Source organism: Strix uralensis, chromosome 2, assembly GCF_047716275.1.
Source record: "Strix uralensis isolate ZFMK-TIS-50842 chromosome 2, bStrUra1, whole genome shotgun sequence".
In the NCBI taxonomy this organism is placed as follows: Eukaryota; Metazoa; Chordata; class Aves; order Strigiformes; family Strigidae; genus Strix; species Strix uralensis.
Window position 1 is genome coordinate 72082911 of NC_133973.1, and position 15407 is coordinate 72098317.

Here is a 15407-nt window from a genome sequence, read left to right on the forward strand (position 1 = left end):
AACCCTAAAAACAGTGTTTATAACAGACATCATAATCCGTATTAAACCTGACAACTGCTTTCTTACAGCTCAGCAATGCTGCCTGTAATGTCTGTAATCCAGGAGAGAGAAAGCATCAGTGATAGAACCAAGGTAACAACAAGAAAGCAGCCTATAGCTGGACATCAAACAACTGCTATAAAGGCACAGAACTGTTTTTATTTCAAATCAAAAAGCCACTTAACTAAGAGAAAAAAATATCACAACACAACAGAGACAAAGAACAAGGTGGGGGAAAAAAAAAAACCACAAAAAGCCCCAAAAGCACACAAGACATAAAGACATACACCAAACTTGTGCCACACCTGAACATTCAAAATTGAAACTGGAAAGAGTTTCAGTTGTTTCTTGGTTTTCTGAATCCTGCATGACAAGAGACAATGGAGACGGAGCGTGTCCCCTCTCTCCAGCAATGGTGGTGGTACACTTATCTCAAGAATAAGAGTTCAAAAGGAGAACAGAGATATCCTAGGTAATACGCTCAATCTAAAGCGCTCACCCAGTTTCCCCGACATTCATTAAAAAAGCAACAATCCTGCATAAAAAGAACATTGTTGACATAAAACCAGAGAAAGAAGATATACTACAGTGCTCTAAAGCTCTCTAGCTGGCATAAACTGGAGCCAGGATATTACATCCTCTGGCAGAGTTCATCCTCCCTTAAGCTTGGCCTGACTGTCCAAGGTTACAAATCAAGTCTGCTATGGGTGCAAGTATGACAGCAGACTTCATGCAGGGCAACTTGGGTAGTGTATGACTGACCAAAGTCCTTCACCACACAAGCGTAACTGCATTGCTCCCAGATCCCAACTTGCTTCACGGTCGGCTATAGGATCTGTACTAATGGGCATATGTGGAAGGTGGCTCTGCACAAACCAGTTGTCATATTACATCTGGTTTTCTGTTATAAAAGACTCCCATGGCTCCGAATAATGAAAAATTGACTATATATACAAAACGGTTCTGAAGCAGCATAAACATTTATGAGAGATTAGCATTTCAAGTAATTAGAAGCAGAGCTGCTGCTTGTTATGTATGTGAAATAAGACCACATAGTCAAAATGCAATGAAGGCACTCGCAAATTAATTTTATACTGATCACAGTAAGCAATCAGAGTTAATTTGGCTGTTGGGGTTTTTTTTTTTTTAAATTGTCAGGGCTAATGTACAAGTCATATATGTACATGCTAATCTACAGCCCATGGTGGACAGTATCAAGGAACTGAGCAGCTCATGAACCTCAAGACATCTTCATTTTTCACATGCACCAATACATGGTGAAACAACAATATTATTCTGCATTAAGTTAGCCATGACATCTGCACTCATATAGACCATCTCAGCTAAGGATTTTAAAACAGTTCACAAAGATTAAAAAATTAATTTTTCAATACCTGCGTAATGTAAAACATAAGTTATAGCCATTTGAATGAGAAATAAAATCAGTAACTTTTTTCACCAAATAAATTAAGTTGCATTCTTTTAAAATATCAATTTACACAAATCATCTAAAGGTGATCTGCTAAGACACCCATCCCTTCCCTTCAATCTTCATGGGAATACAGTCAACCAATTACTATATAGTCCAACCGCTGGACTACAACTGAAAGCAAACAAAACAAACAAACAAAAAAATCACATTGCTAAAAGCAAAAGGCTTCACTTACCTTTCTCTCCATCTGAAATAAGATCTCTTTCTCCCTTTTGAACAATTGTCAAATTCCCCATGGCTTGGCTGAGTCTTAATACACATCCATGATGATCACTACTGTCTACGGGGTCTCTAAGCTACAACACAAGAATTCCATACACAGTACATATTTTACTACGAGAACAATGTATTCTAACACATGCTACTTCAGCCTATGTATGGGGGGGTGACAGGGGAGAAAGCAGCAGCATCAGTCTTTCCAGGTATTTTTTTCTACACACACTTCAGTGCCTAAAAATGCATAAGAAAGGGTCTTCTTCTTAAAAGGGTTCTGTTTAAGAATATGCACTGTTGTGGTGATTATCCCATGGAATAAAAACCCAGAGAATGCTTCTTTGGCATATAAGAAACAACACATAATGTTTAAGCCAGTAATAAGTTGCTGATTTTTAAAGACTAAAAGACTAAACTTGCACGTACTTAAATATCAAAAAGGAAAACAGCTCACCATGGCTTCATACAGTCTACTAAACTCCATGTAGTTTGGAGTAAGAATAGCTCGCTGGTAGCCTTGAATAAGAGAAGGCTGCTGGGAAATGAGCCACAGTCCATCCTGCAAAAAACAGTAAGAAGAACATTTACTGAATAGATTCTTACATGTCAAACCACTGACTGAATGAAGAAATACTTACAGCATCAATAATGATAGGAATTCCTTTCACTTTCGATTTTTCTATAATACCCTGCAAAAAATGCAGATAACTTTAAAGATGCTTGCTAACTTAAATCTCGTAAGATCCAAAACAAATTCATGCAAAAAATCTGTTATAGTCTGCAAACTAAGACATTCTCCTATCAACTGGTAATTTTATAGTTACATTGTTCTCTCCTTGGTTCAATTATAAGCAACAGGGTCTCCATAACTGATGACTTGGTGTTGATAGGCAAACAAGCAATCTCACTCACTCTCCCTGCTGTAGGAGGCAGGCAATGCCAACTTAAGACACACACAGTAAACTTGCATCTCCAATGCAAAAACAAAAGAAAACTTCAAATGAGTAAGTATTGCCATGATAGAAATCTACCAGTAACTGTAATATTAATTTTAGTTGCTTTTCTGATGATAGCCCCATTGCAGTATTTTGAGTTTATGTACAGACAAACATCCCAAGACAAGCAGTATGTAAGACATGACATTTCACTCACGGTCCTAGAGGTTTTATACTTTCAAAGCAAAATCAGGGCGGGCCAGACAACAGACCATTTGCAAAAGTGTTTTTCAGCAAGCAGTATCTACCAGCAGACTGTCTGCCCTTGTTCTCTCTTCTAACCAAGCAGTGGCAATGACTGATAGTCAATCTTTTCTAATGAGCAATGGCTGACAAGTCAAGTTTTTTGAATGTTGGTCATTACCAACTTGTCTTTGAAGCTGGAGAGTTTATCTTTTTCTGATATAAGATATCCATCCAAAAGTCTAATTATTTTTGAACGTTATTAAGCTCTTCAGATTAGCTATCATATGGCCCTGAGCTCCACAGGTGAGCAAGACATTATGTAAGGTATAAGGAAGCAAGTTTTTAATTAATGTTCAGGGTATTGAATGTCCCTCTGTTCTTGTATTGTGGTCAAAATAAACACCACCCACCTTGCTTCCTGTAAATTATTAATTATGGAACATATATCATCACAAACTCATTCCTATCTGATTCTGATTTTTCCAACACCAGTAGAAATCTTTCCCTTCTATTTCTAAATGAATGACCAGAATTCAGCAGTGTGCTTCAACCCAACCTTACTTTTGTTTGTTTGGGCACCGTTTGAATGTTGGGAGCATGAGAGTGAAACTCTACCCACTGCTCCAAGGCTGAGGACTTCTCTCAACACACAGATGCAGCTACATTAGAAGCTACTGCAGAATAAAAACCTTTCCATGACAAACACACGCTTGCACAGGTCTTGGCTTGGGCTGTGTGTCACAGACTACCAGGTGCCCACCCTCTTTGGGATCCCAAGGGAACACCACAAGTTTTCTCCTGTATTCAGCTACTTAAGTAATTTTGAACCAATTGCAAGTTTTACACAACTCATACCATTCATCTACTACTAAATTATTCAAATTTATGAATAAGTATATTTAACAGCTGTGCAAGGATGGAATCTTAAAACATACCTAGAATTAGTTGTGGCATACTGAAAACCAGAGTGCCTTACTTTCAAAGCTTTTAAAAAATTTATGAGACAGAGTCATTTCTTTATTCATTAATGTTAATCTGCACAGATGTGCACTGCTCAGTTTTCCTTCACAGAAGCTGTACAGCTTTGCCCCTGCTGTGTTAAGTTCATTAACAATTATGTTTAATTTGACTCACTTGGTTATAATAAAATAAGGCTGTGGATCTAGCAAACAGGTTTATGGGGTTTTTTGTATAAATGAATGTTATACATCTAAGAGCCCAATTATTTTTTGAACCATACTAAGCTCTTCTGATTAGGTATCATCTGGCACTGAACCTCGGAGGTTAGCATGATATTATGTAAGAGAGCATTCAGATCATCCTCCCCAATTTTTGAAGATACAAATACCGTTTACTGCAACCTTGTTTTTCTAACTGGCTTTAATTAGAATATTTTTGCACATTATCAGCTTCACCAAACTCCTTCAGTACACTTAAAATCATTACTGCTCCACTTCCCACTAATATGAATCACCAGTTTATTCTAGTATGTCAACTTTAGTAAGCCAGTCTTTCATGACACTTCATTTTTTAAAACAATAGATTTCCCCAACAGATTCTGAGGTCCAGAGGAGGGCCACGAAGATGACCAGGGGGCTGAAGTACCTCCCTTATGAGGACAGGCTGAGAGAGTTGGGGTTGTTCAGCCTGGACAAGAGAAGGCTCCAGGGAGACCTTTTAGCAGCCTTCCAGTACTTAAAGGGGGCTACAGGAAAGATGTGAAGGGACTCTTTATCAGGGAGTGTAGTGATAGGATGAGGGGTAACATTTTTAAACTGGAAGAGAGCAGGTTTAGATTAGATATAAGTAAGAAATTCTTCACTGTGAGGGTGGTGAGACACTGGAACAGGTTGCCCAGAGAAGCTGTGGATGCCCCCTCCCTGGCAGTGTTCAAGGCCAGGTTGGACGGGGCTTTGAGCAACCTGGTCTAGTGGAAGGTGTCCCTGCCCATGGCAGGGGGGTTGGAACTAGATGATATTTAAGGTCCCTTCCAATCCAAACCATTCTGTGATTCTCTGATTCCATAAGGAAGTCTGAAGGAAGACACCAAATCTCAGAAGTCCTTATGCTTCCAAATGATTCTCTTAAATGCATTATGAGCAATCCAGGGAACCAATTCTGCCAAAGTTCTGTTCCCAAAACAATTAAGGTTTGGCTGTTGTTTGGCCCCTTTTCATGTTTCTTCATAATTGCCATCTTGACTACTCGTTAGAATTTCTCTTTTTGTCTATATACGTATTTAACATCAGGCTAAATCAAGAATCTGAGGATCCATTGTCCACCAAAAGAATGTAAGTATAAGGAAAAAAAAAGGTGGAAAAAAAAGCATGAAAGTATATGTACAGGTAAATAGCTTCTGGAAGGCTGGGTCACTGGTACACTCCAGAGAAATAAGGCATTTCTTCCTAATAGTGTTTTGAGTTCCTACCTCTCCAGCACATCCTCCACAATCCTGAGACATTTGACCTCTGCTCTGACGAGAAATTTCATCTTGCTAAGTAAAACCTACTGGCCAAGCAACTTTTATTGTGTACTGAGTCTCTGAGGTATCAGTTTCTAATCTACTACACTGAGGGATCTTTCCTTTTTTTTCCCTCTCCTTATAAAACAAATGATCAGGGGATACAAAGTCCTTTGTCTTATTTAGAAAGCTCATTTTTGATTTAAAAAAACCCCAACCAAAACCCCAACCAAAAAACTACCCTAATTATTTTCCTTTCATCTTCTTTCCTTAAACCCAGACAGAAACTGCTTTGAGACAAACAAGGAACCTCAGAGAGGGAGTTCTAGGGAGGGAAGGGGTAATCTGGCAACCGTAATAAAGCAGTAACAGAGATAAGAGAACCCCTGTAAGACAACCACCTGCTTGAAGGACACAATATTCATTGGAGAACCTCTGTTTGCTGTTGATTGTGGACAGGACCCACCTCACCTGCTGCCATTTAAAGATCAAATGGCTCACCACTGGAGAGCAATTCATCCCATGGCAGCTTAGATACTGCATTTAGGGTGGGATGAATCACCAACAGACATACCTGTCTCTCCTGAACTATCACAGGGGGAGTAGAGACACTTTACAGCCTTATTTTTAGACACCAAAAATTAATGAGATGAAGCTCACTTTTAAAGACTCTAATACTGCAGATACTGTATTAAAAAAACCCAAAACACTTGTGTAAGAGGTGTTTACAGCAATAATGCCAACATCCTCTATGCAGAGTATTTTGTTCCTGGAAGCAAAAATAAATTTTCAGCTGAATTGGTATCTCGATATTTGGCATGGACTTTCCTGGTTAATACTTGTAGCATACAGAAAAACCTTCACTGTTAATTGCACAATCAATACAGCTCAGACTAACTCTACTTTCACACCAAAACCTATTTAATGGTTTCTGATAGGACAGTATGTATGAGCAGGAACCGTCTGTTCAGTTTTATCTTATGTAACAATATATGGGAAAGGATTTAGAAAAGAACATTGTCAATTAAAAATACTAAGAAATGTTACTAAGACAAGATCTGAAATCCAAACACCAGTCACACAAGTGAACAGCAACACATCAATGATAAACCCAAGACATCATCCCTCCCTTCAAACAGCATTTTGAATATTAAGATTTTTGGAGATTCCAGCTCCAAGATATTGCAGTGGACTATTGTATTGGGTTTGTGTGGCAAGGTTTTGGTAGCTGGGGGCTACAGGGATGGTTTCTGTGAGAAGCTGCTAGAAGCTTCCCCCATGTCCGATAGAGCCAATGCCAGCCGGCTCCAAGACGGATCCAACCCTGGCCAAGGCTGAGCCCATCAGCAACAGCAGTAGCACCTCTGTGATAACATATTTTAAGAAGGGGGGAAAAAACCCCAAACATCTTCAGCCAGAGAAGTGAGCCTATGTGAAAGTAACATCTCTGCAGACATCAAGATCAGTGAAGAAGGAGAGGGAGGAGATGCTCCAGGCACTGGAGCAGAGGTTCCCCTGCAGCCCGTGGTGAAGCCCCTGGTGAAGCAGGCTGTGTCCCTGCAGCCCATGGAGGTTAACAGTGGAGCAGATATACACCTGCAGCCCGGGGAGGACCCCACGCCAGAGCAGGTGGATGTGCCCAAAGGAGGATGTGACCCCGTGGGATGGACTCACGCTGGAGAAGTTCATGGAGGACTGTCTCCTGTGGGAGGGACCACATGCTGGAGCAGGGGAAGAGTGTGAGGAGGCCTCCTGCTGAGGAGGAAGGAGCAGCAGAGACAGCATGTGATGAACTGTCTGCAACCCCCATTCCCTGTCCCCTTATGCCACTGGAGGGAGGAGGTAGAGAAATCAGGAGCAAAGTTAAGCCCAGGAAGAAGAGAGGAATGGGGGGAAGGTATTTTTAAGATTTGGCTTGATTTCTTGTTATCCTACTGTGATTTCATTGGTAATAAATTAAATCAATTTTCCCCAAATCTGTTTTGCCCATGACGGTAATTGGCGAGTGATCTCTCCCTGTCCTTACCTCAACCCGTGAGTCTTTTGTTACATTTCCTCTTCCCTGTCCAGCTGAGGAGGGGAAGCAATACAGCGGCTTAGTGGGCATCTGGCATCCAGCCAACGTCAACCCACTACAACTATCTTTCTCTGCACAGAATATCATAGAATCATCTAGGTTGGAAAAGACCTTGGAGATCATCTAGTTCAACCATTAACCTAACACTGACCGTTCCCTCAGCGCCATGTCGACCCAACTCTTAAACACCTCCAGGGATGGGGACTCCACCACCTCCCTGGCCAGCCCATTCCAACACCTAACAACCCGTTCTGTAAAGAAATGCTTCCTAATATCCAGTCTAAACCTTCCCTGGTGCAACTTGAGGCCATTACCTCTTGTCCTATCGCTTGTTACTTGGTTAAAGATGGTCATCCCCAGTTCTCTGCAACCTCCTTTCAGGTAGTTGTAGAGGGCGATGAGGTCTCCCCTCAGCCTCCTCTTCTCCAGACTAAACAACCCCAGTTCCCTCAGCCGCTCCTCATAAGACCTGTGCTCCAGACCCTTCACCAGCTTCGTTGCCCTTCTTTGGACACGCTCGAGTCATTCAATGTCCTTTTTGTAGTGAGGGGCCCAAAACTGAACACAGTCATCGAGGTGCGGCCTCACCAGTGCCGAGTACAGGGGTAAGATCACTTCCCTGTCCCTGCTGGCCACGCTATTTCTGATACAAGCCAGGATGCTATTGGTGTCTTGGCCACCTGGGCACACTGCTGGCTCATGTTCAGCCGGCAATTGACCAACACCCCCAGGACCCTCTCTGACTGGCAGCTTTCCAGCCACTCCTCCCCAAGCCTGTAGCGCTGCTGTGGGTTGAAAGAAAAATATACATTATACTACAACAGTGGTTGTTCTGCTTGATGCAGACCAAGGCAGGAGCACTTCCTTCACCTGATTCCTAAGCACTCAAGGACATCCAGAAATGAAGGACTGGACTCACAGGGCAACCTTGGCACTAGTTGTAAGTCCAGTCCTTCAGTCCTTCCAGTCCTGCTGCCAACCACTCCTAAAGAGTGACACACTGCTGCCATCCAACCCCATGACCTATAGCCACACTAGTAACTAAGATACCAAAGAGTGAAATTTGAATCCTTCCTCTGCAATATTCACAGCTAGGCCCAAATTTCTGTCTCCTACCTTTCATGTAGAGAAGAAAGAACCACCCACTGTAGGAGAAGATCAGGTTTGAGGTCACCTAAGGAACCTGAATGTGTACAAGTCTATGGGACCTGATGAGATACATCTGTGGGTCCTGAGGGAACTGGTGGATGAAGTGGCTAAGCCACTATCCATCATATTTAAGAAGTCATGGCAGTCTCTCAAAGTTCCCACTGACTGGAAAAGGGGAAATATAACCCTCATTTTTAAAAAGGGAAATAGAGGACCCAGGGAACTACAGGCCAATCAGTCTCACCTCTGTGTCTGGCAAGACCATGGAGAGGATTCTCTTGGATACTATGCTAGGGCACATGGAAAATAAGGAGGTGACTGGTGACAGCCAACATGGCTCTACTAAGGGCTAATTGTGCCTGAGAGATTTGGTGGCCTCCTACAACGGGGTTACAGCATTGGTGGATAAGGAAAGAACAACTGATGTCATCTACCTGGACTTGTGCAAAGCATTTGACACTGTCCCACATGACATCCTTGTCTCTAAACTGGAGAGACATGGATTTGATAGATGGACCACTCAGAGGTTAAGGAATTGGCTGGATGGTTACACTCAAAGAGTTGCGGTCAATGGCTCAATGGCCAAGTGGAGACCAGTGACAAGTGGTGTTCCTCAGGGGTTAGTGTTGGGACTGGTGCTGTATAACTTTGTCAGTGACATGGACAGTGGGACTGAGTGCACCCTCAGCATGTTCGCTGATGACACCAAGCTGTGTGGTGCGGTCGACGCGCTGGAGGGAAGGGATGCCATCCAGAGGGACCTGGACAGGCTTGAGAGGTGGGACCGTGCAAACCTCATGAAGTTCAACAAGGCCAAGTGCAAGGTCCTGCACATGGCTTGAGGCAATCCCATGCACAGATACAGGCTGGGTGATGGGTGGATTGAGAGCAGCCCTGAGGAGAAGGACTTGGGTGTGTTGGTTGATGATAAGCTCAACAGGACCAGACAATGTGCACTCGCAGCCCAGAAAGCCAACCGTATCCTGGGTTGCATCAAAGTGTGGCCAGCAGGTCAAGGGAGGTGATTCTCCCCCTCTACTCTGCTCTCATGAGACCCCACCTGGAGTACGGTGTCCAGCTCTGAGGCCCCCAGTACAAGAAGGACATGGACCTGCTCAAGTGGGTCCAGAGGAGGGCCACGAGGATGATCAGGAGGCTGAAGCACCTCCCTTATGAGGACAGGCTGAGAGAGTTGGGGTTGTTCAGCCTGGACAAGAGAAGGCTCCAGGGAGACCTTTCAGCAGCCTTCCAGTACTTAAAGGGGGCTACAGGAAAGATGTGAAGGGACTCTTTATCAGAGAGTGTAGTGACAGGATGAGGGGTAACATTTTTAAACTGGAAAAGAGCAGGTTTAGATTAGATATAAGTAAGAAATTCTTCACTGTGAGGGTGGTGAGACACTGGAACAGGTTGCCCAGAGAAGTTGTGGCTGTCCCCTCCCTGGCAGTGTTCAAGGCCAGGCTGGATGAGGCTTTTGGCAAGCTGGTCTAGTGGAAGGTGTCCCTGCTTATGGCAGGGGGGTTGGAACTAGATGATCTTTAAGGTCTCTTCCAACCCAAACCATTCTGAGTCTATGCAGAGAGTCCTAATAATGAGGGTTTGGGCAGTCTCTTGCTAGAGATACTTTGCTTTGTATCAGCTGGCTAAATACTTGGTGGTTCTCTAAAACTGTGATTCTACAGCCCACAACATTTCGTTGAGAAAAGGGAAACAGGTTCCAGCCCAATGTTATAAGATCAGCAATGATGAACTGTATTACAAGACTGCAGGACTCATGCTAGAACAAATCTGTAAGAGTTTCCTCTCCTAATAACTGAAGACCAAAGTTTAAGTTTCTACCCTAATTAAGCCAAAGAGGAAATGACCTCCCAAAGAGGAAATTACACATCCCATGAAGGTGCTGTATGGGACAGTCTCCCACACAGTTATCGTTTGTTAGCAGCACCAAATACTTGACATTTAGGAATGCCCAAAATAATGTAACAGTGACAGCATTTTTTTGGTGGGGGCGGTTGAGGAGAGGAGAGCCAGAGGGGGTAAAATTAACCTGAATCTACTCCCACACTACTCTTGAAATACATAATTTCCTGAAAAATCTTTGTTCTCTGACTGAGTATCCAGGACTTGTATGCAAGCAACCTACTCAATAAGAACTGAAAAAGAAGTTGTGTCTGGTAGTTTACCTTTACTGTAATTAGGAAAATTTACAAAGTGAGGGCAAAGAATTAATGTGTTTTAATTAATTCTTTTATATCATGGAAGTTATTCCTTGAAATGCAATGCATTCATTTTAGTAGAAATCTGTGTTCTCCATCCCAGCTTTCACATGGAAATTTTAAATTAGATTCCCCAAACTAAATTCCAATCTTCTTTTGAAAACAAAAAAGCCAAAACAGAAAAGCCTGAACACACTGAAACCAGAACAACACAAACACGAAACCAGAATCATTCAGGCTGGAAAGGACCACAAGAGGCAGAAGCCTGAAGGAATGGATGGACAGGCTACTGCTGAAAGCTGGCACAGTAATACAGAAAAGCATGATACAATTTATCCATTTGATAGCCTGCAGATGTCCTATGAAACACAAGATTCACCTGCACTGCACTAACACGGACATCCAGGACTCTTGCACACTTCCACAATTATTATGGAAAAAGGGAAAGGGCTGAGATGAGCCAGTGCAAGACACTGGCTGCAACAAATAGCTAGGAGGCAAACGGATGGGAACATGTGAGGGAAGAATAAATCGCTATGGAGCTTCAAGTACAATCAAAGGATATCTCATCAGCCATGGAAGTCTTCATAGAGCAGCCACCCCGAGGCACCAGGAGCAGATAGAAGGTGGTGCACTAACAGCAAGCACCCACAGCCTCTTGCAAAACTGCAGGTGGTCTGGACTTCTCCACCCAAGTCCACAAGCCAGCAATAACACACAGATCCTATTTACTCTGCCTGCATGCAACAGCATACAACCTGGTTCTCCACAGCTCCTCAGAAAAGACAATTATGTACAGTTTTGCCCACACCTGACTTAAATATACTTTCAGCTTTTTTATGTAGATGTGGATTGGCAGCAGAATGTCTGCAATGACTTTTAATATATTATTAGTTGTACCACTATTTGTGTTTTTCCTGATGAACTGGTTTCGCTACACAATAACTTTGGCATTCAGTATTTGCAAAGGGAAGAATCAGGAAATTAGAGCCAGTGGTTTTAATAAAAGATTGATTTTTAATGAAATAAAGAGAAAACCACAATAGCTGCATATATAAAGCAACATCTATCCCACAACAGTAATTAATTTTCACTAAGGATGCATCCCATTGTCATCTTTCTACCTTGGAAAGGAAAGATACTGCAAGCAAAGTTTCCGTTATTGACACCAGCAATGAACACTGCCCTTCCTAGGTCGCTTCAAGAGTCATGTCTTGTCCTACTCTTGGCAAAACTCCTTACCCATGTGCTCAAAAAGAAGTTCCAGCTTCAGCTGCCGTAATAATGGATAGCATTGACCATGATGACATCGAACATTTTAGGAAGCAGTATAACCTTGCCTTCAGCCCACCGAAAGTGCCCTCTGCTGCAGCCTCCAAATGCCAAGTATATAATTGCGTACTCAGGTTTGGTAGAGACGTGCAAAGGTACATAATCTGGCACCAGTTATATCTCCTTCAATCTTAAATAATCAAAAAGGAGTGGCAGCCCCTTTTACAAAGAACCCTCTGCTGAAAGCTAGGAACAGAAACTGCTGTTGAAATGCCACCTGCAATTGCTTGTGTTTTCCACATGGATGCTGCTCTCATCCAACAATTCTGAATCCACAGTTTTGTCTGGAACAGAAATAAAAGGGAAGAAATAGCCAAAATTTCCCTGTAAATGCTGCAGCTGGAAGCATTTCTGCACACCCCTCTGCCCAAGGTACCCGGGAGGAACCAATAAGTTCCACCCCAACACACTGCAGATCAATTCCTACAAACAGGCACTGAAAGCCCTAGGAAGCATTTCTGCATTCCTTGCTTCAAGTCTGGATAAATACAGAGTTAGCAAGGAGTCAGCTGCAATAGAGGTCAGGATGCAGCTCTGTGGCAGAGATGCCTGGAAAATGGGCTTGGCAATCAGAAGTTTGTAATCTTGCACAGCTAGAGGTAGGCAAATATCCCAAGCACAGGCTGTGCTCAAGCCTACAGTCAGGGTTGGCAGGGGGGGAGAAGCTTCCCTAAATATATTCTATTTGATACAGGAGGTTTTGAAAAACATTAAAGGTGGAGCTCCACTGTTCAATATTCTTCACATTAGAGCCATATTTCCAGTAACTGGTTTGGGGTTTTTTTATTTACTCACTCACGGAAACATGCAGTTAACTCTGAAACCTGCTTTCACTAGTTCCCACAAAATGATCTAAGAACTGATCCTTCTTTCAAAACTCAGCAACGTCAATCAAAATCTCTCTTTGTGGACAAGATTTATATAAATCACCTTTAACTAAGCTAATTGCCTGAGTTTTGTTTTATATATTCCTGTATGCATAATTATCACTAGCTCATTAATCACTCCACTAAGCTCTCAAACCTCATGTAAGAAACGACCACCACTCCTACTACTTGAATGAAGCCAGGTAACAGAGGCGAATATCCTTTCTTTGAAAAAAATAGCTTCTTTATCTCATGATTTATGCCCTGTTCAATTTATCTGTGTCTTTTGTCTTTTAACTGTAGTACCACATGCTAGGCCCTGTTTTCCAAAACAGATTTTCAGGTGCACAGGAAAATACTTCATTTAAGCCAGGCAGAGGGTGGTAAGGACTCTAAAGTGTACCCTGATACCTGTTGTTATAACTAGCAAAGCTGAAGATGCTGTAGATGGCAGCTAATCAAAACTGTTCTATTCTACATTAAAAAAAAAAAAAAAGATGAGAATGATCTACTCGTAGACTCCCTCTTTGAATTCAAAGTAGATCACTTGCTGTCAAACTTGGAGGAAAACTGCCACTAACAGGTTTTTAATATCTGCCTCAATCATAGGCTAAATTCTTAAAGAAGTGACATAATCAAAAGTAATGCCTGAACATAAGGAATACAGGAAAATGAAGCAAAAGCCTCTGAAATACTGCCTTAGTTACACAAAAAACCAGAACACTCCTTTTTAGCTATCCCTCCCAAATTCATGATCAACCAGGCATCACCTGAAAAGCTACATTTATACACTTCCATCCCTAAACACATCCAAATTCAGTCTAAGCAATAATCCTGTTTGCTCCAAACTAAAGTAAAAAAATCTAAATTAGAATAAATAAAGACACTAAGTTTTCTCATGCTGTCTTATCCACTGAAAGGCTGCACTCACAAAGCAAACTCTACAAGGTTTCCAATTTATGGTTGATTATGGCTTAAGATATTCATGGTCAGCTGTTGGCATTTTGTCTTAAAATAAAACAAATAAACATAAACTTAAAATGAACTCTGGAATTTATCACTGCCAATTTCTTCTTAGGGTTTCTAGCTGAATGATGCTCAGAAAGAGTTGAAAAGGTATCCAATTCCAGCATTTTGCTTACAAATGCTTTTATGTATCAAGTTAAACAACAATATAAGCCTACACACAGAAAGTGAATAAACATCCTACTTCACCGTGAATGACTTTCATTAAGATCCATTGCATGTATTAGAAAATAAATTCTGCTTGCAAGCTGCATAAACCTGTATTTAAGGTCCTGTTAGCATATTTTCAAACACTGTTTTTCTAATCAAGACATTTGCGAGGAAGCCACTGAATACTAATAGTTCTTAGCAGAGCCAGCAATAGTTCTTAGTGCAACCAAGGGGATCTCTCTGCCTCGAGCTGGCATTCCCAAGCTTTATCCACACCAGTACCACGATCACAGAGAAAGAACTGCATCCTACACCAGCAACTGTCTCATCTTCGGTGAAGACATCCACAAATTCTGACTCTCATCGGGCTGTTTGAAAGCAATGAGGCTTGGCTAGTAACAGAGTAGTTTTTCACTGGATACTACTTGGGGTATATGCATCCATACTGGGGGTTGCACGAGGGCTGAAGTAAGAGTTTACACACACATTCTCACAGCAGATGCACATACACGCCCTCTGTTCTTTGCCTCTGCAGTATCACGGGCACAAGATCCCACCTACTTCACCTCCTCCTAGCTGAGGGCTGAGTGTGTCCTTGCTGTTACTTCAGTTCCCTATGAACTGCTGAATCCCCACAGCAAAAACCTCCAGAGGACTTTCCAGAGGGTATAAACAGGGCAGGAAGGAAATGCATGTGATGCACATTGAAGAATTAGTTTTCTAGTAAATAATTTTGTATCTAGTAAATAATATTCTAGTAAATAATTGAGTCAACATGAGCAGTGATTCCAAAGAGTAATACATCCCGTTGTTCATATTCGTACATGGTGGTAGGTACCACAGACAATACTACTAATCTGCCAACTGCAGCATTAGCCTGGGATGCTTCTCAAGCATCTTATACTAGGTACAAACAGAACCTGGAGGGCTGCTCAGATGTCAAGAGGAAAATGCTTCTCAAGGTCCATAGCAGCAGATTTAGCTTTAACAGGCTGCTATGACAACAAAAGGTGGCTCTGTGTTCTGTAGTTCTCTTGATCTTGCAAAAACTAGTGCAGATAGTGTACTACAGCACCTGGTCCCGTTCTCATGATTTATTAAGGCTGCGAAGTGTTGCCTAAATCCTGAAGGCATGAGGCTTGAAAGGGGGAAATTAATCCAACTAATCAAAAACAAACACAGAAAGGCTGATACCTCAGTTGAGG

At 42.1% G+C, this 15407-nt stretch overlaps 1 protein-coding gene across 8 annotated transcripts in view; it reads right to left on the reverse strand.

Annotated features, from left to right (window-relative positions):
- NAXD (NAD(P)HX dehydratase) overlaps positions 1–15407 on the reverse strand; it is a 55532-nt gene that overhangs the window by 11987 nt on the left and 28138 nt on the right. For all 8 annotated transcript variants that reach the window (XM_074859278.1, XM_074859276.1, XM_074859273.1 and 5 more), the window contains 3 exons: positions 2383–2433; positions 2199–2303; positions 1707–1827 (listed from right to left, as the gene is read on the reverse strand). In XM_074859278.1, the coding sequence (XP_074715379.1) occupies positions 1707–1827; positions 2199–2303; positions 2383–2433 (277 nt within the window). The remainder of the gene's footprint in view (positions 1–1706; positions 1828–2198; positions 2304–2382; positions 2434–15407) is intronic.